The sequence below is a fragment of the Protopterus annectens genome, chromosome 5.part0 (genome assembly GCF_019279795.1).
Source record: "Protopterus annectens isolate FY-2018-M chromosome 5.part0, PAN1.0, whole genome shotgun sequence".
In the NCBI taxonomy this organism is placed as follows: Eukaryota; Metazoa; Chordata; order Ceratodontiformes; family Protopteridae; genus Protopterus; species Protopterus annectens.
The window spans coordinates 1168061284-1168088542 of record NC_056735.1 but is presented as its reverse complement, the minus strand read 5'-3'; the positions used below and the strand labels follow the sequence as shown (position 1 = coordinate 1168088542).

General features: G+C 37.7%; 1 protein-coding gene across 2 annotated transcripts in view; it reads left to right on the top strand.

Annotated features, from left to right (window-relative positions):
- Positions 1-27259, top strand: part of GK5 (glycerol kinase 5) — a 478960-nt gene that overhangs the window by 347426 nt on the left and 104275 nt on the right. For both annotated transcript variants that reach the window (XM_044071017.1, XR_006364759.1), the window contains exons 12-13: positions 2889-2983; positions 20023-20126. In XM_044071017.1, the coding sequence (XP_043926952.1) occupies positions 2889-2983; positions 20023-20126 (199 nt within the window). The remainder of the gene's footprint in view (positions 1-2888; positions 2984-20022; positions 20127-27259) is intronic.

The following is a 27259-nucleotide window of genomic DNA, read 5'->3' as shown; positions in this document are numbered from 1 at the left end:
TCCCAGTGTAACAGTCTTGCCACATTATTATGTCTTTCAGTATATAGTCCTTCTGCCATTAGTATGTAACAACCAGCAATGAGGTGTGCGACTGTTTCCAATTTGGTTTTACAAAACCTACTTTTGTCTGTTTCTCCCACGTGTTCAATGGACTTTGTAAACCAGCTTCTACATAGCCCACTATCTTGGGCTGCCAATATTAACCTTTCATCTCTAGGTTTGAATTCACCTCTCCTTAATCATTCTTGCATTTGTTCCTGATCAACATGAGGTTCTTCCAGAAGTTTTCTGTACTTGCAACTGTATTTATGCATTTTCCACATTTCTTGCCTTCTCATCTGGTACTTCACTTTATATTCTTTCTTTTGTTTTTGGCACATTCAGTTGCTGCCTGATTTTGATCTAATTCTGGTTTGATTTCCATTCCCACTGGTGCTGATATGCTTCTGCTAGATTAAGCAGAGAAGTCATTTTATATGTATTCTCCTCATATTTCAAAACTTTTACTATATCTGGGTCTTGTGAGGTCAGCAGATATGTGTGCAGTCCCACAATTGCAGATCTATACATGTAATCAGTTTCAAGGAGGCCCATCCTTCCTTTGGAACGAGGAATATATAATCTTGGTATGCACTGATTTTTATAAATAATTTGGTGAGCATGAAGCATTTTTATTGTTTTCCTATCTAATCTGTTCAACACGTTTTGTGGCCAGTCAATCACTCCAGAACTATAAGTTAGGACAGGAAGAGCAAATTGGTTTATAATTTAGATTTTGTTCCTAGATGTGAATTCTGTTTTCAGGATTAATGTAAGTCTTCTAAAGTATTCCTTACTAAGTTTTTCGCATTTGTTCATGTTTTATTGTTGATCCTTCATTAATTCCTAAGTATTTATACACTCCCTCTTGCTCAAGTTCTTTTATATCACATTCTTGTCCCAAACTGATGTTTTACTGGTGCTGCAGTTTTCCTGCTTTAAAGGTTGCTTTTGCACATTTATCATGACCAAATGACATTCTTGTATCTGAAAAAGTTTTAACAACTTGCAGTTGTGCTTTCAGTTCCTCATCTGATGAGCTATACAGTTTTAAATCATCGAAAAAGAGAAGATGAAAAGTCTTTACACTAGGAGCCAAATTATAGCCATGGCCTAAGCTGTTAAGCAGACAGCTTAATGGGTTAAGGGAAAGGCAGAAAAGCAGCAGTGACAGAGACTCATCCTGGAATATCCCTCTTTGAATGTTTATCCCTGAGATAATAATTTGTCCTTTATCATGGCTTAATTACAACATGGTCTGCCACTGTTTCATGGTCACTGTAATGTAGTTAATCAGTGTAGGGTGTATCTTATACATTTTTAAGCACTCTTTTATCCATGAATGTGGGATACTATGAAGTGCTTTTTTGTAGTCAATCCATGCCATACTTAGATTCTTTCTCTTTTTTCAGTTTTCCACTATGACTTTAACAACAAATAATCCTTTGTTCCATATGACTTTCTTTTATTACCCTTTTGTTCTTGTGCTATAGTTGAATTTTCTTCTAAATTACTATAAACTATGTCGGCATCAATTACGGTGTATAGTTTATACATCGTTGGAAGGCAAGTTATTGGCCTATAATTTTTATGGTAGTTTGCAGGTTCACTCTTAAGCAGGAGTATTGTTTTTCCTGTTGTTAGCCAGGTTGGTGTCTGTTCTGGGTGCGCATATAAATAGTTCTTACTCATGGCTAAATCTTCATGCAAAGATGTTAATACTTTTAACCAAATGTTAGGTACTGCATCTCTTCCTGGGGTTTTCCAATTAGAGGCTTTTCTTAACTTTGTTTCAGTCTCTCTGGCTGTTACTTTATCCCATTTCATATCCTGTACCTTTAAACTTCTTATTCTTTCTTTTAATTCTTTTATTCATTTAGCATCTTTGTTATGTTCCACAGGATCTTCATAAGTACATCTTTAAAATGTATCTATTTCTTTTTTTTTTTTGGTGGCCTTTCATTTCCTTTTACCTTGTTTCCCAATTCTCTGTAAAACGTCTTTGGGTCATCAATAAATTGCTTATTTTGTATTTTCCTTTATATTTGTCTGCATATTTTCCAAGTTATTCCGCCTGTGCTGAGATGAGTCTCTCAGTGTAGGACAACTAATCTTAACAAAAATCACTTCACAGCAGTCTGAAAGAAGTAAAAGCAGTATTCAGAGCCTTGGCAACTTAGGACAGATCCAAAAATCAGTCATTGTAGACATAGCCACAGTTATAGTGTACATCAGCAGGCAAGAAGGAGGACGACATCAGATCTTTCCAAACATTGTGAAAAGGTACTTCTTGTCTGGCATTAAGCCATTCAGCACATTCTACAGCTCTTAGCAGAAGATATTTTAGCTTGCCAAACCAATTACAGACTCTCTCAGCAAACAAGTAAGCCTCTCATAAGTGGAAACTAGCCCACAGAGTATTTCTGAAGATTATACAGGTGTAGAATGTGTTAGAAGTGAACCTGGGTACCATGCATATCTCTTTCTATCTCCAGACTTTTCTTCCTCTCATTCCTTGCTCAGGTATTTGGAGGGATAGACACTTTCTTATTCCTGCAGAATTTTACTTTTCTCTATTAACCCTGATTCAGAAAGCAATTGTCTAAGCAAAATAAGATTAGGACAAAATGGTTTTAGCCTGCATCTCTGAAACTTGCGCAGACCATATACTGGTGATTTCCATGCAGGGATACATTTTTGTCTATAAAATAAATTGATGTGCATTCATTTAATTTAATTAATTAGGAAGTATTGTAAATTATGCAGTAGATGATTCCCATGTACAAGAAATGTAGGAGTGAACACTATTGTGGTTTCTCAGCAGTTGTTTTTTGCATCTTTCATTGCAGGTCTTTTCTCTGATCCTTTGGAAACTGAAATGATGGCAAAATCTGTGCCTGATGCTGATGGAGTCTGCTTTGTTCCATCTTTCAGTGGTTTGCAGGTAATTAGTGAATTCTGTATTGGTATTAGAATTGTTTAAAGACATTAACTTTCTGGTATGATTTCCACTTATTCTACAAAATTGCAGTGGCTTTCTCTTTACTTTTCCAGTTTACATTTATATTTCATGATGTCCTTGCATGTTAGATTATGTTTCGCTATTTTTGCTTTTTAAATTTTTCACTTTAGAAACTATATTTTGTTTGGGGACTAAATTTGTTGTAGAACTATGTTCCCCTAGTTTGCTTTTGAAGTTTGCTTTCACATTTGTTTTCATATTTTATTTGTAAGTTACATGGATTCTATAAAAATGTTCACCCATTTTGCTTTATAAATTGGTATTCACTTCTCGCCAATTCTTAATTTGCAGATTAGATTGATTATACAAATACGTTTAGCAGTTTTACTTTATCTGTGTTTCCTACAGCACATCCTGTGCATGGTCTTTACTAATGTTGGCAGCTGTCACCCTTCTGAAATAGTGATGTAGAATTGAGTTGTTTTATGTACTTAACCTCTATATAAGTATATTGCTGAAAGTCCACTAGAAAACTTTGAGTACATCCTTATTGTACCGTTTCAAGATACCCTTACAAGTGCTTACTTGCATCATTCCTGCACTGAGGTAAAGGAGCATGTGCATTGCCAGGAACCTTGAATGTTCTTCCATATCACTGTTGCAGCATTGTTTACGTAAGGCTACCTTGCCAAGGTTAGCACAATGTCGGCCAGTATACCAAATTATTAGGAATATATAGACATTGCACGTCACACTTATGCTCCCTCCACAAGGTGTAGGGCATAAAGTCAATGTATAGATGTACATACTTCAGAACTTTTTCGTTGCCAGTCCGAACACCATCACTGAAAGTTGACCTGAACATTCCTTCGTCTCTTCTTGTTGCTGAGCCATGTTTCAGATAAGTCCCTTGTTGGGAGTTTCTTCTTATCTATTTCTTTTATTTTTATGAGTTTACTTGTCATCCAGGAAGAGAAAATGTCTGTGTGGGAGGCAGATTCCCCATAAAGATAGTCACGAGCTGTGTCTCTTCTATTTGGGTACTTCTCACAAACATACGCAGTGTTCCATCTGCCAAACATTTGTCCTCGGGACCCTATATAGTAATCTCTTCTCCTTGTCAATTTACCTGGAGAACCAGCATCTTAAATTGTTGACACAAGGTGCTATGGTCAAATCTTCCCATTGTGGAGGTCAGCCTCTTGCCAAGAAAAAGGCCAAAAACTCAAGCTTGATTAAGCTGCTGTCCAGCCTCCCCTGGATGTCTCTCTTGAGGCTGGTGAAAGTCCAGGAGATCGCACAGTTGTTGTCTTGGCTTCCTCTGTCATGACTTTATCAGATGTCAGCATGGATCCAACTTCTCACACATCCTTGGAGGCTCTGGAAATGTCTACTGTGGATGTTGAGGGGGGAACCTCGGCTGATTATTTTTGAGGGACCATGGAGGATACTGCAAATACTAGTTTGGGAAGAGATTCCTTCTGTGTTGGTTGAGTGTTGGTAAGGGTCTGAACCTTCTAGGGATTTTAGGGCAGACATTACTCAAAAAAAAAAAAAAATTTTCCCTGCTATTCCACCTTCCTGGAACCCCTGTTTTTTTGCTTGAAAATTTGACTCTGGCTCCTTTTGAGCCTGCAGCTTCAGCTTGCTTGCAACATTGTACTTGGAAGACTGTTCTTCTTTTGGGCCTTACTTCAGCTAAAAGCTAAAAGAGTTTCTGAACTCTAGGCTCTTATGTCTCTCTCTCCTTTCTAATTTTTCATAGGGACAGGCTGTCTCTTTATACAAATCCTTTTATGCCCAAGGTGGTTAACAAGTTATCTCTTAACCAGTCTATTAATTTGCTCTCCTTTTTTCCTTCTCCACAGTCTGCTACAGAGAAGGTTCTTCACACTCTGGATTTGCATAGACAGCGGAGTTATTATTTGGCTAAGACTAAGGCCATTCGCAAATCTGAGCAAACATTTTGTTTCATTTCATCCCAGATCTCTAGGTTTGGCTGTTTCTAAGCAAATCATAACCTTCTGAATCTATGTGGCTATTTCTTTTTGTTATTCCTTTCATGGTAAATGTCTACCTCTGTAAAGGTTCATTCAGCTAGAGCTGCTTTTTCCTGTGGTGCTTTTTTCAAAGAATTGGATACCATTTCCATCCTTGAGGCTGCTACTTGGAATTCTCTCCATACCTTCACTCAGTATTACAAATTAGATGTTGTTTCCAGAGGAATAGCTGGCTTTGCCAGAGCTATCCTGCATGGGTTTCTAGAGGGCTCCTCTGTACCTTCCTCCAACCAAGTTTCCTCTTGAGCTTTTGTACTCTCCCTTATGTAAAGAATACAGCAACAGTGATATGGAAGGACATAGTACAGTTGTGTAAAATCTTACCATAACAGTAGATGTCCTTCTCTTCACTGTTGAAGCATTTGCTCTCCTTCCTCACCTTCTGCTCTGCCATGTTCATTCTGTCTTCCTGACTTGGAATTGTTTTCCTTTTTCTCTTTCTGGATGTGTATGTTCCTCAGGGTTCCTAGGAATATTTATTCCTCCTGGGGCTTTTCATTTCTGAGGCATGTATCTCTGTACATCAACTTTATGCCCTATGCCTTGAGCAGGGAGCATACATCTGATGTACACCATCTGTATATTCCTATGGCTTTGCTATACTGGTCGGACTTTGGGCTACCCTTGGCAGGGAATCCCTTATTTAAAGAATACTGAAACAGTGATGACAAGGACATCTGCTGTCATTGTAAGATTTTACACAACTGTATTTTCTTTCTACATGCTCTTTCAGCATAGAGATCCTTTTAATGTGCTTTGTTGGAAAGTTCCCACATTTGTATCAGTAGAAAGGTACTGCATATGATGCCTGAAAAACCTTAATATTCCAAGTGCCTGTTGTCATCGTGTTGAGTTAGGAGCCATCATTGGAGCTTGAGCATATGGACATATCATCATTGCACTGTTTCAATCAAAGAGGGGATGTCACAAGCCAGTACATAAATGAGTAATTGCTTCTGATAAAAGCTGCAGGAAAGCATTACTTAATGAATATTAATGGGCACATCAACATTTGATTTATGAATAGTAGTTAGGAGAAGGCAATTTTGTCATGAGAAAACAAAAGCAAATTCTTATTCACAGCCTATGTACAACAGTGGCCCTATTTATATTTATTTAACAGCCAATGTCTGGAATATAATGGGTAGAGTCCGTTTTCAACAGAAGGCACATTTGTTTTAATTGGACGACTGAGAGGTATAACTTTCAGAGCCTGTTTTCAGCAAAGGCCTTACTTATTTAGCAGTTATTGACTAGGATGATGTGCCTCAACAATGCTCATTGTTCAACATAAGCTTTATTTATTTAGTATTTTCTGACAGAATAGACTGTCTGGGCAGGCCTGAGTCTTGCTTTTTTTAACTTTTGATTGCTGGTATTGTCTTTTGGGCAAACCCATTTTTTTATCAGAGGCCTTATTTTACATTTGTTGATTGGGATGGTCTGGTTGGGCAGACCTTGTTTTTAGCAGAGGCCCTCTTTAGTCTATATAGTTTAGTCAGCAATTATAGTCTGTCTGGGCAGGCCTCATTTTAAGTCTAGCCCTTATTTATTTGTTGACCAAGATGATATTGTTGCGTAGAGCCAATGTTCTGTCAAGGCCTTTGTGACATCCCTTCTCTGGGCCAGTGATTAAGGAGTCTCAATCTTCACTACGGACACTGGTGAGGGATATTCACTTGAAGCAAAAATAGATACACACTATTTACAGATGCAGCTGTCTGCACCAAGCACAGTTTTCCTTAAGAGCATACAGGGAACACATTCCTGTCCTGGGGCAGGACTCTGTGCGTGTCTCTCTCTATATATCTCTTCAGGCCCCAAATAAATCTCCACACTGACCACAGCTGTAGAGTTGCGTTTTCAGTTGAGCATTCCAGGTCAAGTTCTCCACCACCCTCTCTGTGAAGCCAGTGCTCTGTGTCCCTGCTCCAAGTAGCTGTCACAGACTCTCTCTCTGAGATTTGATTTTTACCCCAACACACACACACACACACACACACACACACACACACACACACACACACTTGGGAAAGGTTGGCACAGATTTACCAGCTATGCTTCCTCTGTCCAGACTATAAGGTAGATACTCCCACCAGAACACTCCAAAGCTAGCTACGCTAAGGTTCTTCCAAGGGTTCCCAGTTATAATGATTAAAATGAATACTAACACAAATGGTAGTGTTTGACCAATGCAGCAAGGCTTTCAGGAGTGGCCCTATTGTGACCAAATAAATATAAGTACTCTCAAAGGTTTAAAATATTCTCTAAAAGACCAGCCACAATAAAAGGTTTAAATATATTTAATAATAAATAATAAAAAGAACATGAAAATACTGAATATGTATTTACAATAAACATCAGAGTTTTAATCACAGGAAATATTAAAAATAACACAGATGGGAAAAGGAATGCTGGTTCCAGTTAAATATTTTCCACCAAGCAAGTGGATGCTTATGAAGTACCAGATGACAAGGACCAGGATTATGGGCTTGGTATTCCCAAACCAATTATGGCAATCTTTATTGTGTGTAAGTGGTAGCACACATATGTATAGCATGTGTGTAGGAGTCCCTGTGGTGATACGGGTGATCATGTCATTTAATGGGGCTGGGTTAAGCCCAACAAAAAATGTTCTCATTGCTGGGATGCTAAGAAGAAAACAACCAACCATCCATGGCTGCCTGGATTGCTACCACTCAGGTTAACACTTGCCCTCAAGCTGGGGATTCCCATTATTGGAGGAAAAATATGTTTAAGGCCCATGAGCGAGGCTTGATGGGTTCGGCAGGCATGGCAACATCTGTTTTAGTTACTTTGTCTTTTTTGCCTGTCTCATTTGCCTTCATACCTGCCAAACATCAAGCACACTTATTCTTCCGTACTAGGTATCTCTAGCATTGGGATGTGAGCTGTATGAAGAGGCCATCATTTAAGCAGCCATATGGTGCTTTGTGCCATCACTGGCATCCCAGCAAAAAGGACTTATGGTGTAGCCCCCAACCCCCTCCCCTGGGTGAGGAACAAGTGATTTGCATCATGGTAAGATCCAAAATGTCCTCCCAATCTGCTCTTGTGACAATGCCTACTGCATTGGTGACCAAATACCCACCCCATGGCTGTCCTTTGGCTTGCCATCCTGTCTGATTTGAGGCACTGGATGGTACTGTTCTGCCCCAAGCCCTAGAATGACATGCCTGTCCTTCCTATACCAGTGTCAGCAGATACTCAAGCTGCTAACTGATCCTATGTCACCTGAGGAATAATCAGGGCTTTGCCTCTCTGTAGGCTTGGCTCATACCCCTCAACTGTACAGATTTTTGCCCCATATTTTTGGTCTGTTCCTCATGAAAATTGTGTTTTTTGACAAATCACTGGGACGATCTAAGTATTAAAGTCACTAAATAATGACATGTATTTGAGTTTCAGACTTCATATCCTTCAAAAAATGCATACTAACATAAATCCTGTTATTCTAGCAACTGTCTAAGTTTATAGCAGCAATATTTAAAATGTGTCCCTATTTTTGGGCCTTTGCCCCCCCCCCACCCATTATTTCACGCTTTGTCCAGATTTCTTGAGCTAAGAGGTTGAGAGGTATGGCTTGGCGTGCCTTTTCTGTTGTATGAGTAGCATTTGTATGTTCATCTCATGTGCAAGGCAAGTACTGAAAACAAAGAATCTTCAGTGCAGTGTTTAACTAGTGATAGATTAATCTATTTCCTAAGTGATATTGTAAAGATACCCTACTGTTGACATCTCAGACTGAGTAGAGAATCCTGAGTTATTTTCTGTAATAAAGAGGGGTTCTTAGTTTTTTGGGGCCTAATTTGAGTCCTTTGGAGCTTACCTAGCCTATTTTTGAATATGTTTCATCTCTCTCTCTCTTATGTATACATTTTTCATTCAAGATTCATTTCCCTAATATCAAATCTTTGAGTCTTCCTGTGCATTTATTATAATTAGTATGCATAAAGGTAGAAATACTTGCAGACTAGTAAATTTTCATATTTTGTAATGAATGTCTACATAAAGATCTTTCTTAGAAGTATATGTGTTAACACAGATTACCACCTTCAGATTTGCCCATTTTTATCTTAAATGATAAATGAAAATATACCTATGGGTCATATTTCTAATATAGTTTATATAATGAACATATTTCAGCAGGATCTGTTACTAGAGCTCTTTCTTTGGATTTGCAAGATAGAAAGACCAAGTCACAGTCACATGATCTAAATGTAAACATACTATTTGTGCATATTTGACTTCTGAATAGAAATACGTTCTAAAACTATGCATAAGTAATTTCCTGATGAAAATGCATTCTTCGATTAGGGAAAAAAATTATTTTTATTTGTGAGATACGATTGGTATCTTAACTCAAAAACTCTCTGCTGTTCTCAAAGCTTATCCAGTTTGTAGTGTTTTACCTCCTAATTCACTATAATTTAACTGCACTTTCTGACCTAAAGTACTCAGGAAAAAAAAAAAAAAACTATTGTACCTAGATACTTGACTCTTCCCTTCCTGTCAACTCCTTTTTATTTTATTTTACCTTTGTTTATTCCCATTCTCACTTGCACAGCCTTCTTCCAATTCCACTAAAGTCCTGAAATCATTCTGTTTTTTTTTTCAAATATTCAGAGACATCTTTCAGGACTTGATCCAGCCTGTTTGTTGCTATCATACAGTCATCTGCAAATGACCTAAAATTTTTTTCACTTGCATTGTACCCTTTCCAAGTGCTTTTGAATACTGAGTGCTAATACCTCTATCATTAAAACAAATAGACTACAGGGCAAAGAAGAATACTTATGCCTTGTATCTCTCCCTGTCTTTGCTACCTACATCAATTCCCGATTTACTAACGCCTTAACTTCAGAGGAGTCATACAATACTTTGATCCATTCTTTAAACCTTTACCATACACCTGTTTCTTCCAAAACTCTAAATAGAAATCCCCAATCAACAATGTGAGATGCCTTACAAATATCAAAAAAGATGACTTCTGCCTGGTCCCAGATTTTTGTGTCTCCTGAGTAATAAATTTCTTGAGCTTTCTCATCTCTCTTATGCTGTCCTCCACTTAACAAACCCTCTCTAGCCTATCCCTATTAGTCTAGAGGAGAATTCCTTCTATTTGATTAATGAGAGATAGGTGTATACCCCTCAAGTTCGAGATTTTTCTATTCCCCTTGGGTAATAACACTACTCTTGTTCTGAAAGAAGCTGGTAGTCCCCCTTCCAGTATTACATCATTATATATTTCATAAAAAGTTTTTCTCACTAGCTTTTCTCATATCCTGTAGAAATCTCCAGATAGCCCATCTTCTTCTGGAGCCTTCCTTACCTGCAAATATCTACATAGTTTCCACCACCTGCAACTGTATTTCCTTATCAAGGTCCAAATTCCTCTCCTATCCTAGCTTTTCCCCTTACCAGTGCATTAAAATACCTTTCACTCTTTCCTCCTCATTTTTCTGTGGTTCTCTAGCCTAACATATTCTATTTCTAGAAGCTCCATATTACATCCTTGATACCTTCCTTGTACAGACTTCTTGCATCGACCAGGAATCGAACTCAGGTCAACTGCTTGAAAGGCAGCTATGTTCACCACTATACCACCAATGCTACTGAGCGTCTTTGCAACAGGATCCAGAAGAGTGCTTAAATGTACAGACTTCTAATGTTGTCATCTCTCACAACACTGTCTTCCCCTCTCAGCCTTTCTATACTTTGTCTGTGCTTTCTTTCCTGTAGCTTGGTAATCATTTGATATGGCAGGACCTGCTAGACCAAGTCCTGAAACACTGAGACTGAATGGCTGAAAAAAGTGGCTTCGATATACTAAGTCTGAGATTGCCATTTCCCAGAATGTTCCTCTTTTCACCAAGGTATGGCAGTCTCAGAGTTAGTATATATAAGTTCATCGGGCATGGAGGGCTCCCCCTCCCTGCAAAAAGAAGTGTAAAGGAGAAGAGCAATATTTGTGATTCACTCTCCTCCTGCAATTTCATTTGTTTTAATCTGAGTGCTGACATTTCAATAGGGAGCATGTGACTTCCATGCCAAAAGCCTTCCAGTTTCTCCCTTTGTACCCACTACAAATCTAATCCATATTAGCTCTTTCTCTCCTACTATAGTTTTTTCTCCAGTGTTTAATTTACATTTTCTTCCCTCAGTGCTTCTGATTTACCCAATCCTTCTTTTATTTTATATCTTTCTATATGTTCTTCAGTTGAGATAGCAGCCACCTTGTTTTAATGTTCTGTAGCATTCCCAATAATATAATGTGCCTCTTCCAAGCACACAACAGCATCCTACCACCTGCCTATTGTACCTATTTCCAGTACTAGTTTCAGCTTTCTCACCTCCTGTAACATCCTTTCATCTACTAGTGTCCTTCCCTCACCATTCCACAGCCAGAGTTTTTATCTTTACATTTCTCCATCTTTTTTCAACTTAACTTACTGACTCACTAGATCATAATTTGACCGATTCCTATCCTCTACTTACAGTTTCTTAAAGAAACAGATTATTCTCCCACTATGCATAAACCCATCCAATGTACTTGCGTATTTCTCTTCCCCTCTAGGGAAAGCATATTGCCTTTTTCATTTGTGCAGTTGTCTTCATATATCCACCCATTCCTCATGATTCTGCTGTCCCTTCAGTACTTCCTGTACTTTCCTCATGATTCTGTTGTCCCTTCAGTATTTCATGTACTTTCCTCACGATTCTGCTGTCCCTTCAGTACTTCCTGTACTTTCCTCATGATTCTGCTGTCCCTTCAGTACTTCCTGTACTTTCCTCATGATTCTGCTGTCCCTTCAGTACTTCCTGTACTTTCCTCATGATTCTGCTGTCCCTTCAGTACTTCCTGTACTTTCCTCACGATTCTGCTGTCCCTTCAGTACTTCCTGTACTTTCCTCACGATTCTGCTGTCCCTTCAGTATTTCATGTACTTTCCTCACGATTCTGCTGTCCCTTCAGTACTTCATGTACTTTCCTCACAATTCTGCTGTCCCTTAAGTACTTCCTGTACTTTCATCATGATTCTGCGTCCCTTAAGTACTTCCTGTACTTTCATCATGATTCTTCTGTCCCTTCAGTACTTCTTGTACTTTCCTCATGATTCTGCTGTTCCTTCAGTACTTCCTGTACTTTCCTCATGATTCTTCTGTCCCTTCAGTACTTCCTGTACTTTACTGTTCTTTTCCTTCCACCCATACTCTCTATCCTATGTGGATTCTACAGATGCATTGAATTCCCTTCCAGTGATTTCAAACTCATCTCCCCTAAAAAACCTGTTCCACACCTTGGAAAACTCCCTGAAAAATTGGGAGGAGTCCTTATTAAGACCATAAATATTCCCATGTATTGCACACACTTTTATTGCAACAACAACCGAAGGAATAAGCGCTTTCAGCCAGCTTAACTGGCCTTCATCAGATTCATCTAAGATGACTGTCAGTAATACGTATATATATATATATATATATATATATATATATATATATATATATATATATATATATATATGTATATGTATATATATATATATATATATATATATATATATATATATGATACAGCCACAGGAAGTAAGCTTTAATTATTCATTAGGACAATTAAGTGCAATCAAAACAATAAAAAATATGAATTAATCTATAGGTTTGCAGTGTATTTTATGTATAACCTTATTTATTCATTTTATTTAACTGAGTATCATTGAATTGTAATGAAGGTGAACTGATTGTATGGTGTATTTAGAAATTTTAGTGTTGATTATAGTTAAGAATGTATATATGTATACATCTTATACATTTTCTTAGAATACAAAAAGGTTTTTTAATATTTTTAGCATTTTAACGTTCAAATACGTTTAAAGCAGTTTTTGTTTTGATTGCACTTAATTGCCCTAATGATCAATTAAGCGTACTTCCTGTGGCTGTGTCATATATATATATACGTATTACTGACAGTCATCTTAGATGAATCTAATGAAGGCCAGTTAAGCTGGCTGAAAGCACTTATTCCTTCGGTTGTTGTTGCAATAAAAGTGTGCGCAATACATGGGAATCTTTATTGTCTAGGACATTGAGCTTCTACAGCCTGTTATATTTACACTTGGTTGCCAGTTTTATTGTATTTTTACTTGAAGACCATAAATATTGCCAAGCTTCCATACATTCTTGCCCCACTTTTACCCACCTCTCAAGTTTTCCTGGACATTGAAAACTTTTGACCGTAAACTTTTTCTCACCAGAATCATCGCACTCTGTTTTCTTCCACCTTTCACTGTGTTACAATCATCAGAAATGGCCTCCCATCCTATCTTAAGAACTTCCCATTGTTTAAGCTTTGTTGAAGCAAAATCATATATTTTTCTCTGCGCATTCTCCTAATTATCCTCCCCCATTTCACGAGATGTTCTCTTCCTACATTTCTTGAATGTACTGTCAGCAGTTTCTCCTGTAGCTGAATCTATCTTATATATGATTCCCTGGATTATACAAGCAAAGTACAAATATTAAGGCTGGTTCTTACTCATAAACAACATACTCAACAGCCATAAACTAGATCAGCAGAGTATGCATGACTACCTACACTACAGACTGAATAAATCCATACACTACTCTGTTGTCAAGAGTCAGTCCAGCATATAACTCTTCTGTAGGCCAACATAAACATGTAGTTAACACCTTCTTAATTATACAGATAGTCTCAGGGGCCTCACCATTACATCAAGTTCGAGAGCGCCCCATCTTGGTTATCATTATTATTTGTCAGACCACTCATTAACAGATAGCTGAAAGGCACACTGAGAAAACTGAGACAAATGCAGCACCTCACAGAGGCACTTCAGTAAGATAAACTGTAAGGATCATCCTTGTACCACCAAATAACTTTATACATCGTAACAAAATTAGTTTAGTTTACAGTCTTCGAGGCCAGACATACCAGTAAGGCAATTTTCCACCACATCTTAAAAATTATCACATATGAAACTGGTTTTACATGTACGGAACAGTAAACAAGTCACACCTACACCGAACTTCCACAAAGGATGTCACAGTCTGCTCAAGTGAAAGTTACAAAATGCGTGCAGTCTTGTAGCATCCGCAGAAATGTACATTTGGCAAACAACTATATTAACTGCAGATCAGATTGTCTCTCAAGTGATCAGTTTGCAGACTTGATTTAATAGATGCACAAGGCTCTTCATTGCTTTTTCTTTGGCTTGGTAAGAAGTCCAAGTTTTTCATTATATGTTGATTGCACAGTTTACCCCAGACCCTGGAGGATGCATCTCATGACATAATTTCAAAAATGAATTAAGCTGCAGTAGCATAATCTTTTCAAATTTCCATATGTAGCCAAATAAATATCCTGAGTACTGGCCAGGGAACTGTATTGCCTTGAACAGTGTAAACCTACCATGTTGTGTAAAAATGATAACGTATGAAACACTCCTGTATATCTTATACTGCTGTTTACTAAGTTAACAGCAAGTTGCCAGAATGGCAGAAGTACTAACATATTCGTATGACTGTCCTATTAAATAGTTTTACAACAATCTGTGCAAATACAAATATGTTAAACTTGCAGACTTGAGATTTCGTTTACATACATCTAATAACGTGGATGATTCTGGTCTGGTTGGCAAAAGTCACTCATGCAAAGAGAGCTAAGCTGTGGCCAAAATGTATAATTAATATGTGAATTGCGCTAAATGTAACATTCCTGCAAACTTTATGTAGTATTTTAAAAAAAACACAAACCAATGAAAATAAAAAAAAACAAACAGCAGTAGTTGTCAAGGGTTCTTTTACTAGCACCAAAAATTCATCTGGAACCTCGGCCTTTCACCTTCAAGGATACATTGTTTTGAATTTTGGTACTCTAATACCGTGAGGGCTTAATTTTGAAGTGAATTTGGTGTGATGTTTTTGTGCCTTTGAAATGTTGTAATTAATTAATTATATTTAAGAAGTAAGTATGTATTTGCTTAGTATGTGTTTAACATGTTAGTTTATGTATTTAAATGTGTTTGATTGTTATTTATGTAGTTTATAATGTGAAATTATAGTAATGTTTTTGAATATATCTGAAATGTAGTGATGCACTTTTAATAGTGTACTTTAATTGTTTAATTTAATTAGTTAATTGATGGGGTTTACCTGGTGTATAAAAAGTAAAAGGATCCTATGTAATGTATCCTTGAAGGCGAAAGGCCAAGGTACCAGATGAATTTTTGGTGCTAGTAAAAGAATCCTTAAGAACTTTATATAGTAATCTGTTGTCTCCAGGCTGTATAGGTCTGTTTTCCCCTGAGGTGTTTGACCCTAAGCAGGTTGTCAAAGCTGCAATATTTAGAAGCACACATGAAAAAAATATATATTTTCATTCCCCTAAAATTGTAAAAATTTCTACTTTGAAAGTTGCTTTCTAACAAAGCAACATAAAAGTTAGACTCCAGCCAGGAACCAGGTTAAATTAAAATGCAATGACAGCCTTAATGTAGTCACTAAATAGCTTTTTTGTCAGAGACTTAGAGACCAATGTGCAAACAGACTGTAAAAAAGTGAAAACATTTATTATTCCTGTATATTGCTACTGCTACTGCTGACCAGCCCGGCCTAGTGTTGCTTCCCCTTGAGATTTATGACCCTAATTTTTTGTCATATTTAGCAGTGCCCACAGAGCTGTCTTCCAATGTACCTCTTTCTACTTTGAAAGTGACCAGTCTTACAGAACAAAAAAATACTAGGCTCTGGACAGGGACAAACTTAAATTATATTTTTGCAGACTTACTTATAAGTAAAGAGTTCTCATGCTGAAGACCAATCTGTTAGCAGAATGGTTTGCAGTCAGATTAGTTGAGATGTATTATTCCTACATACCTTAAATAGCAAATTGCTTATCTCTAGGTTAATGAACAAGTCTGGAAATAAACAGTCTGCAAGTCACCACTGTAGCAAGCAGCAAACACAATGATGCTGTTTTTGTACACCTGGCAATATGGACACGTTTAACTTTGACATATTGTACACGGGCCATGCTGCTTAACTGATTTGTATTTACAACTTTAGTACAATACCTGAAGTGGACACTTCTCTCAAACAGTCTGCTTAATAAACAGACTACCTGCCCGAGTACCAGAGAGCATTTTCCTTGTATAACTTGTAGAATATAAATTGCTAACCTCCCAGATATTGACAGATTTACACATAAACATGTTGTAAAACATTTTAGTTAACTCTGGCCATTCTACCTACTTTATATTTGCAACTGTAGTATAATAAATAAAATATCGACTTAAAGACCATTCTCTTAATAAGCTGACTATATGACTGGGCACCAAACTGCATTATTCCTGTGTATCTTGCATAATAAGTTGCTAACAGATTTACAGATAAGCAGGTTATAAATCATAATTTTTCCTGGGAAGCATTTATATTTATAAAAATGTTTCTTACTGTTGTCACACCCTGCAAGTAATATCTCATAATTATGCTTCCTTTCGTTTCTTTGTCATTATGTTTAGATTTTTTAAGGTTGCATCGTACTTTCTGGAAACTTAGCATTTGGCCTTTAACTTTAATGAGATGTGTTAAGTTGTTATTCCACTATGATGGTTTTGTTACACATTTTCCCATTATACTGTTTGGAGCATTGCCTATCCAAAGAGCATTTACATTTTTCTGATGTTTTTATGTAGCCCAGTTAAGTACCATTGTTCCACAAGTCTGACCAATTTAAATGTGATTTTGTCACTAAAATATTGAAAAGCCATGGTTTTGTAGCTGTACACTTCAACTACTTGCCTAGGAGCTGTGGCATTTGTCACTGAAAAGTGGACACCTTCATGATCTGAGTTCTCTAAAGGATGAATAGTAATACCAGAGCAGAAATGCTTATTAAAAAAAGATCCAGTATCTTGCTAACCCCATATAGGAAAATAAATCATTTGTGTAAAATGATTAATATGATACAAAATCTGACCTCGAAGTGAGAGTCACAGGTAATGTTAATCCAGTGTGTATTTGTTGATAGTTGAAATCCCAGAGAAGTGGTACAGGTGTACAGTTGTTGTCAGATGTACTAATACAAGTCATTTTTCATAGCAGGCCAATGGTAATGCACAACTAGTCCTAATAGTAGGAAAAATAATAGGACTGTCAGTGTCCACTACCATATCACAAATGGATTTGTGAAGAAACATGATTGCACCCTTCCACCACCACCACCACCAGGTAGTTAGAGCAAATAACATCTGAATTTACAATAATGCATTTAACTTCTTATACTATTTTAGATTATTTGAACCTATATCATTTCTATGGCTGCCAAATGTATATAGCTGAAGGAAAACAATGCTGCATACCATTACTCAGCAGCCTGTGTGATAGTACTTTAGTTTTACAAGGAAAACCATGAATCATGAAATCAATGTACATGAGGAGGAAAACCCCTGCTATTACAAATGCTCTGAAACTGCAAATAAGTTCTCCAAGACCATCATTTTATCAGATCAAATAACTAAACCATGCTTGTGCTTTGATTTATGGTGCAAAACCATCTGTACATAGTCTAGCACTGAAAATTCAATAATCATGTATATCAGGGCACAAGAACAGCAGATCTCTGCTCTTACTATATTGACAAAATGCATATTTGCTTAGACTGTTATGAAGAGATTGCTAAGTATATTGAGCTAATTGGTTCAAATCACTTTATGCAGTCTTTACATCTTGGGCTAACTATATTGAGCCATACAGTAAATACATATACCTTTTTGTCTTTTGACTTCTCAGCTGATTTAGTTGCAGCATTTCTGCAGCTAGCAGATATAGCAAAAACCATTCACCATAGCTTGCAGCAGCCCATACAAAATGGTATAATTTAGGTTTTTAAAGAATTATAACATTAATGTGCATAATCAAGAGTAGCCCTGTTGCTGAACCTAGTCTGTTACACCAATAGCTGCAATTGCTCTGTCCAGTGCACATTAGCCATAAAAGAAATAAACAGCCTTCCTTTCTCATTTTTATTAGTGTTTTTCCATTCTTTCTTCCAAGTCTAGCAAACTAGAATTTTCTATCGTCTTAAATGAAATGCTTAAAGGTCTTGCATTTCTTGATCCAGCATTTGTGGAATTTCTTTTAATTAATTGGCAGCTACCATTTCATTAGTGAACATTTGCATGCCTTTCGAAAAATGCATCTTCAAAACTACTGAGAAAGTTGATTTTTTTTAAATTTTCTACCAACAACATTCCTTGAGCGTGTCTGTAAATTGTGGCCTCTGTTGTTCTGTAATCTGAGAAAAATAATATTCCATAAAAGCGGGTTGCCCTGGTCTGATAATCTCTTCCCACATTGTCATAATTAACACAATACCTGCACCATTTCACACCAAGAAATAAATTGCAAGTGGATTGTTCTAAATGTACCATATTTGTGTTCGGATATCAATAACAGTAAGTTATATGCACTTTCTATACCCAGTACCTTCTTGATAAAACCTGTTTACAGTGTTATTTTTGCTTTAGCAATGTACAAGACAGTCTGTTCCTCTCTCACACTCTAAAACACCATTCAGTCTCAAATTTCTTTACCTTGAACTATCCATTGAAAGTAGTTGTCTCTGTTTTTTTTACATTGGTGTTCCATAAACAGTAACGTTCTTTTCTCAAAGCTCACCAGCTTTTCATTTTAGCAGCAAAATCACATAATTTGATTAAAATCACCAGCATCAACTTTGTAAGCATAAATGTATCTAGCCTTTTGATCCAACAGACCCAATAATGTCTTAATTAATGCATTACTTCTTCTCTAGCGCAGCCCCCATCAACCTTCATCCAAAGCCACATAGTCGTCTTTTTAGCATCTTCGACAAATTTACAAAAATCACAACTGTTTATTCTAATACTATTGAATTTGCTTTAATTAACTGTGAAACTACAGCAGGTTTAATCTTAATATATGGCATGACTAAAGGAGCTGTCCATCCTTATGAATCACTGTGAGCGCTACCCCACATTGCAGTGCTATCCATGCTGACAGTGACATACAACATTCCATAGTTATATTGAAAGTTAAGAACTGAATGGCTGTACACTTATAACGTTGACAACAGCAGCAAACAGTAGTAAAACAAACAATATGATTGCTTAAACTACCATTGTACAAGGAAAAATAAAGAATCCTAAAGGAACAAAGCAACATATAACTCTTAGAGGGGGCTGAACTCCTCAAGGGAAAGTGAGAGGGAAAAATGAAACACAGAAGTATGAAAAACAAGAATGTACTGACCCTAAAAGAGCCACGCAGTAAACGGGACAATCAGTGAAGGAATAGCAGCAAAATTCAATATTTTTTTTAGTAAAAAGCAAGTAAAATGCCATAAGTAGCCTGGAGCCGCTTGTATGGTGTGAGCCCCTAAAATATTGAGAGAGAGAGAGATGGAAAAGAAGCTTGTTTGCAGAGCATTGTGGGTAGATGGGATGTGCCAGTACTTGAACAGTTTCTGATGTTGAACTGCCTAAGTTTTATCATTCTTAGTCCAAATGGTTGACAAAGCTGGACTTGCTCATCTAGACCTGTCTTTATTGTAAGTGTGTAATTATTGTTTCCATGTGCATTTTTTTTCTGTAGTTTTGTCTGTAGATGCATTCTGGGTGAAGCAAACAACCAAGCCAAATAAGATATCCTGGGCAAAATATAAAATGTCCATACTGTATAACTAAATACAGTTGTGGTGCTTATGTGCTGCTGTGAAAGTGATTTTCATATTCAATATTTTCTTCTCTCTCTTTTTAATTTTTACGCTGCTTGATTTTTGTCGTGTGTAAGTTGCTTTATAATAGTATTTTAGCGTTCTTATTTTTTGTTCTAAAAAGATGTCATACATTTTGCATTCATGCTGTTCTTGCAAATTTTATATTGTAGGCACCATTGAATGACCCGCATGCATGTGCCTGCTTCTTGGGATTGAAACCTTCAACATCCAAAAATCATTTAGTACGAGCCATACTGGAATCTGTAGCTTTCAGGTATTTTAACTGAAAAATGTATATTTAAATAATTCTACATCCATTGCCAAATGTTGAAAAGTAAACATTTTTCAGTTTGAATTTCTGCAGTATTGTATATATAATTATATTAATGGTAATGTGTTCTTCTGCATAATGAAGAAATTTTGAAAATTAATTGTTTGAAGTAAGACACAAAATATAGTATCACAAAATGAGCGTGAAATTTTGTTCTGAATTGTAATGCATGTATTTTGGCTTGAATCTAAAATGCATTTCTATTTCATTCAAGGGATTATAGTGAAATAGCTATTGAACCATCCCATCCCTCCCCTCAAATTCTGTCTTTGTTGCCATCTATTTTTCACCATTTCATGCATGTTAGTGCCCCTCCCGGTGTTCCCAACATGGCTGACAGAAGCTACAGGAACCTCATACAAAGCCATCATGAAGGTAGTGTAAGCTTTTCATGAGACCCCCCCCCCCAATCCTTCAGTCCCCTATATATGACATGCTGTGATGTTAGTGTCTTTCACTTATTACGTGATTGGGTAAAAATGCTAAATGTTAACCAAAACAGATTTCAATATGTTTATATGCAACTTTGTTGAAGGCATACAGACAGCAAGAAAAGATTAGCAAAACTGAAATACTGATCTAATGCATACAGCTCAAGTTCAGTGTAAAGAAATGTAATCTGGGATGCATGCACAGCTGACGAAAAGCAATAGTAAGCAGAGATGAGGAAAGGGATCTGGAGGTAGTCCTATTAAACAACCTAAAGATAAGCAAGGAACTTTGGGGGACTATACAGATGCATATCAGAAAGAATCAGCATTCGCAAGCTAGGCATTATTATCAGTGGTGTAGAGTTTGTGCCACCTGGAGCTGTCTTTGAGTTTGCCGCCCCTCCCCCCTATACAAAATCATGGTCAAGTGCCCCCCCCCATACACAGCCCCCCTCCTGCAGCCATTCCAGTGTCCCATTACTTGGATATTTCTCCCCATTTACCATAAACATTATAATTTGCATACTGCTTTATGCTTTACATCTACAGTGATTATTTGGATTTCATTTAAAACTTTTATTTTAAATTTTATAGCACAAACACTAATAGACATCTGCTAAACAAAGCAATACAGTCTCACAATGAAAACAGATGTAGCAGTAAAACTTCTCTGCCCTTGAAACTCACATTCATTGAAACAACATCGAAACCCACATTCAAAGAAAATGCATCTGGTCAGTGGTGGGTAAAGTTTATCTTTGGGCTGTTTTCAAATCATAGGCCCCTTGCACACACATTTAGGACCATGCAAACATACATGTGTTCTTTGATTCACCTTCCTGTTTGTATTAAATTATATTCCTTGTATAATACAGCACACTTGTTAGAGCGTGTTTTAAATTTGTTTTCAACATTTTTCCAGTAAGCAATGAAACAAAATGTACGAACCAATAATGACAAAACTGCACATTTCAAAATATTTCCACCATAAAAGTCTACTCAAACTCTTGTCAGTACAGTCCACCAGTATCAGTAAATATGCACATTCTCTGCAGAAGTAAAAGTCATCTAAATAATTCCACATTAAAGAGATATGTAACTAATGAGGAGGTTGCTGCTAGCAAACAACTTTGTATTTCATTGTTTCATCTACAAATAAAGTGACTGATGCCCTTGAAGAATAAATTGTTTTACACATTAAAAAAATGATGTTAGTAATATTGCAGAAGGGAATGGATAACAAACTGATAACAGGTTCATAGTTACTAGGTATCTCCTCCAAAGGTGGACATTCCCAGTACTGCAGCATCCACCCCCCCTTTAATGTACAACACAGTACAGTATCAGCAATCCATCTACATACTGTGGAAGTAGAACCCACAACCTTCTGCATGAAAAGCAAGTATACTACCTGTTGTGCTACTAACAATGCAGAGAGACTTGGCATAAGCAGCAATAAACTTCTCTTCCCCTGAAACTCTCAGCTCCTTGTAAAATCCACTTGACACTCAAATATATCTTTCAACTTTGCAGGACAAGAAATCTGGAAAAGGCCAAAATTTATTGGGGGGGGGGACGTGACAAAGGCCCAAAACCAGGGACACATTTTAAACACTGCTTGTATAATCTTAGAAAGTTGCTAGAATCAAATGTTTTGTATTACCTTGCATTTCCTGAAACATAGGAAGACTGAAACTTAAATGGCTATCATTATTTAGTGAATTCAGTTCTCACTGATTTGCCATAAAACCGCAACTTGTAAGAGGAACAGACCAAAATTATGTGCCAAACATTCCAGACATTCTGTGAAAATCTGGACACTTGAGAGCTATGGACTGAACTCCTTGAATCACAAGTGGTGGTGTGGGTAGAGAATTCAGGCTCTTGTTTCTTGTACCTAAGGTACAGAGTTTGAGACTGAGTAACAGTAACCACCAGGTATCTGTAACTGGGGCATTTTTCACACACACACACACACACACACACACACACACACACACACACACACACACACACACACACACCTTACTTGGAACAGGTGAAGCAGCAAGCAAAATTCCATGAACAGGTGAATTGAACACTTGTTTAATATTGCGTGGGTAGACAGGAAGAACAGGATGTCTGTGCGACAACGCACGCACAGACATGATGCGACAGGTGTGTGCGACTGGACCGGAAGAACAGGATCTAATGCTATGGGACTGTTCTTAAAGAAGAATACCCTATTAAAGTAAATGTGAGTCCCAAAAGTGCCGCTTCTCTTGAACCCTCCCCCCAGCTATGCCACTGATTATTATCCCACTGTAGGAGCAGTATTTTCTGCAGTTCAGCAGTCTTTCGGACTACACTAACAGGACAGAAACAATTCAAAGGAAGGCAGAAAAACTCATGCATATAGGGTCATAGGTAGATACTAGGCTATCTGCCCTAGGGCATTTATAAGCCTAGCCAGAGTGTGTTTGGCTTCCGCCTCCCTGTTAGATTAGCCTACTGTGCCTCTGTAAAGTAGGTCACAGAAGGTACCCTTTTAAGATTAGTTTACTGTGCCTCTGTCTAGCAGGGACACAGGAGAAATCCCAGGGGTGAATTTACGATTTCCCATCCACGCGTCCAAATTTCGCTTGAAGAGGGTCAGCAAGGGGCTATGTCTAACATGAATTGGGACTGTATTACAGAGTGAGGGGAGCCTCTGGGAAATTAATCTGTCCCTCCAGCATGTCCTATTTATTTTTGTGCTGAGGTTTAGGTCCCTGGGGCGTGTAGCTCTAAGGGACTTGGATTTTTTGAGGTGGAGCATGTCCATTAATTCTGGGTTTGACATGGCTTTGTACGTCCGGCATAGATCGCCTCTGAGTAGGCGGTAAGCAACTGAGTAGAGCTGGAGTTTCTTTAGTCGGGCTGCATAGGACATCTGTTTGTAGCCCATGATCCTCTTGGTGAGGTACTTTTGGGGTCTCTCCAGTTGCTGCAGGTGTCGGGTAAGGTACATCCCAAAAGGGGCATTGTATTCAATTATGGGCCTGATGAGTGAAGAGTAGAGGGGCACAATGACCTCTCTTGATCTAGATGTGTACCCTTTCGTGATAAGGTGCGCTATATAGAAGGTCTTTCTAACCACTTTGGCAATGTGATTATCAAAGGAGAGATTACTATCTACGTTGGTCCCCAAATCTCTAATTACTTCTTCCATACTTAATGGATTACCACCTATGTGGTAATTTGTGGGCACCTTGTTTTTCCCAAAGGGGTTGACTATGCACTTTTCAGCATTTAGCTTGAGGCCATGGTTCTGGCACCAAGCATCCATCTCTGTGAGACCCTTTTGGAGGATGCTTGTGTCAGCTGGAGATTCGATTATGGCTCCCAGTTTGCAGTCATCGGCGAACTTTGTCAGCCATAATCCCCCCGTGTTAGCCTGAACCTCAGAGAAGTATATACTGAACAAGAGAGGTCCCAAAACTGAGCCCTGTGGGATGCCACTTGTAACTGGTTTGGATTCGGACATGGCACCTGCGATTCTGACCATGTAGGTTCTCTGAGCCAGTTTGCAACCCATCTTGTGATATAGGGGTTGATATTTAAGCTGGTAAGCTTATTTATGATGCCAGAGTGAGGTATTGTGTCGAAGGCTTTTGCGAGGTCCAGGTAGGCTGTGTGGACTACCTTGCCCTCATCTATGGCTTTGGTAACTGTTTCAAAGAAATCAACTAGGTTTAAGAGGCAAGATCTGCCCTTAATGCCAAATTGGGTAGGGTCCAGTGTCTGGTGGCTCCCAATGTTTTTGTTTGAGTTCCATGATAATACGCTCCATAGCTTTACAGACCAGACTAGTCAGGCTTATGGGGCGATAGTTTCCGGGGTCCATTGTGGCACCACCTTTGTGGAGTGGGACCACTGTAGCTGTACGCCATTCTTTGGGTACATATCCTGTAGTAAGGCTAAGTTTGAACAGTGACTTAATGTGAGGGTTCAGTTCTTCTTGGAGCTCATGTAAGACAGCCTGGGACACCGTCCGGTCCCATAGATGCTGTGTTTTTTGCTTTCAAGAGGGCAGCCTTCACCTGTGCATCTGTGATGTCAGGGAGGTCCCATTCAGTTGGGATAGGCATTTGCTCCTTTGGGGGGGAAGGGGGGGGGAGTTTGCGCTGAATCTGTCTGCCAGGATGTTGGCTATGTCTGTAGGTTCGGTATATTTTGTACCGTTATGCAACAATTCAGAGCATATCTGGGAGTTTCCGCCCATGTTTCTGATATAACTAAAGAAGACCTAGCAAAAGATTCACGCACGCAGGACAACGTGCACGGCCCCAACCAACCAGTAAAATTCAAAAAAACGAGCCAGCACGTTAGAATCGCTCGTTAACAAAAAGGTTTATTTAACAAAAATACTGCATATAATGGCAAAATACCATTAAAAAAGCAAACCGGTTTCGGCTATCATATAGCCTTTATCAATGCTGCATGTTGAAACAGTTAAAAAAACTCACCACCACATGAGTACCATATCTATAGTACCCATTTAAAGGGGCATGTACCATAATTTAAAGGACACATATCATTTTAAGATACAAAAAAAATTTTGTAGAAATACAACAACACTGAGACAGACAAAATATATATAATCATATAATACATATGATTAAAAAATAAGAAAAAGAATAATATCCTTGCCAACATATCTCCGTTGTTGTTTCCATAAATGTAACTTAATGTAATGTGAGGAAAACCTCATAATACAAATGGAAAATATCCACTAGAATGTCTCCTATATTATAATATTTATTTCAATAAATCATAATGAATATGACTTAATGTTGTATAGAAAAAACCTAATGGTACATGAAAAACATCCCCACTAATATGTTTACTGTATTAAAGTTCATGAAACAAAAATTGGTATAATCATAAATTATAAACTATTCCAAAGTGTTTAATCCAGGTCTGAATAAAGAAGGCCTTGTGATTATCTTTAGTGTCTAAGGCAATTTTTCTTTTTTCCATTAGCTCTAGTAAGCGGCGCTTCATCCGGGTGATTTGTTGGTCGGGACGCGGAGATCCGCGCTCGCTAGTGAAGCATTAATGTTTACCCCGTGATGCGCAATTGTTGGTAGCCAGATGTTAAGGAACGTTTGTAACTGACTTTGGGGAGTGCGTCACGTCTCCCAGAAAAACATTGTCTGTGTTGTTCTTACTTTACACAAAAGACCACCTAGTTTGTGCAGAACAGTATTTATTTCTAGACGGATTTTGTGCCTTTAAGTTCCAAGTGACTGAAGTGGTTTCCAAAGCACCTTTCTGAGTCGCAACATAAAGGCTTATATATAAGGCATGAGTTGTCAAAATGGAGTTATTACTGATGAAGTTAAAGACGAAAACGTTTGGTGATGAGCGTTATTGACTGCTGCTATTTTTTGCGTGTTTGCACATACTCGTGGATTGCTTTGAGTGGATTAAAGCCTTTAAAACCTTTCCTGGACCGGATTCATTTGTGCCTGGGGATAGTGATGTTTTTGTTATTATATTTATAACCTACCTTGATGGGGGGCTATGCCCCCCTAACTAAATATGCCACCTCTGAGATCGCATTACAGTGTGGAAAAGGGCAAATTCCTGATAATGGTCCACTGGTTACTTACCATGGGGAAATGTTTGCTGAAACAATCATTCGAATGGAGACTTCAAGAAAGAGGTGTTCGATTAGTGAGTTTGACAAAGTGAAGTAGACCCAAAGCATTTATATCTATAATCGCTAAAATAATGACAAATGTATTGCCAAAACTGATAGATATTGATCAGTGTGGTTTTGTGGCGGGGAGGCAAACATTTTACAGCATTAATAAAACCGTGATGATCCAGAAGGAAGTAGCATACAAGAAAATCCCGCCGCTGTTGGTGAGTCTTGATGCAGTGAAAGGATTCTGCAGTGCAAGCTTGTTTTTTTTGAGCAGGGCAATTGAAAAATTTGCATTTCCTGATGCAATAATAAGTCAGGTTAATTAGGAGGATATATGAGGGATTGGAGGCAAAGATCAAATTGGGAGTGTTCCTCTGATAAGTTGTGTCTGAACAGAGGAACCAGGCAGGGGTGTCATCTTTTCACCTTTATTTGCATTATATTTAGGACAATGGGCAACGAAAATAAGGGACTCATAAATTTAAAGATGTAATTGGTATGGTATTCAAGAAAAATTGCTTTATTTGCAAATTATATTATTTTGTACCTTAACCAGAAAAGGACATCTTAGTGTACTGGAGTCAGTTCTGATTTTTTCAGGATATAAAAAACAAAGGCTGCAGGTTTAAACTATATACCCCCATATGAATTGGTTCAGCAATACCCATATTTAGGGAGACATGATAAAATGAAGCATTTAGGAGTATGGGTTAATAAGGATTATGTTATGACCACGAGACTAAAGAAGAGATGATAAAAAAAACTGAGAAACTGGAAACTCTCTTTATGGATATTGGTAGTAAGATACAAGCAGTGAGAATGTTTTTAGTCCCTTTAATTTTGTATACAGGTCGGGCATATTTTTATTATCCAGAGGAAAAGGTGTGGACAATAATTAGGAATTGATGGAGTTTGTCTGGGAGGGGAAGAGAGTAAGAGTGAAATGGGATAAATTGATCCTCCCAAAAGAA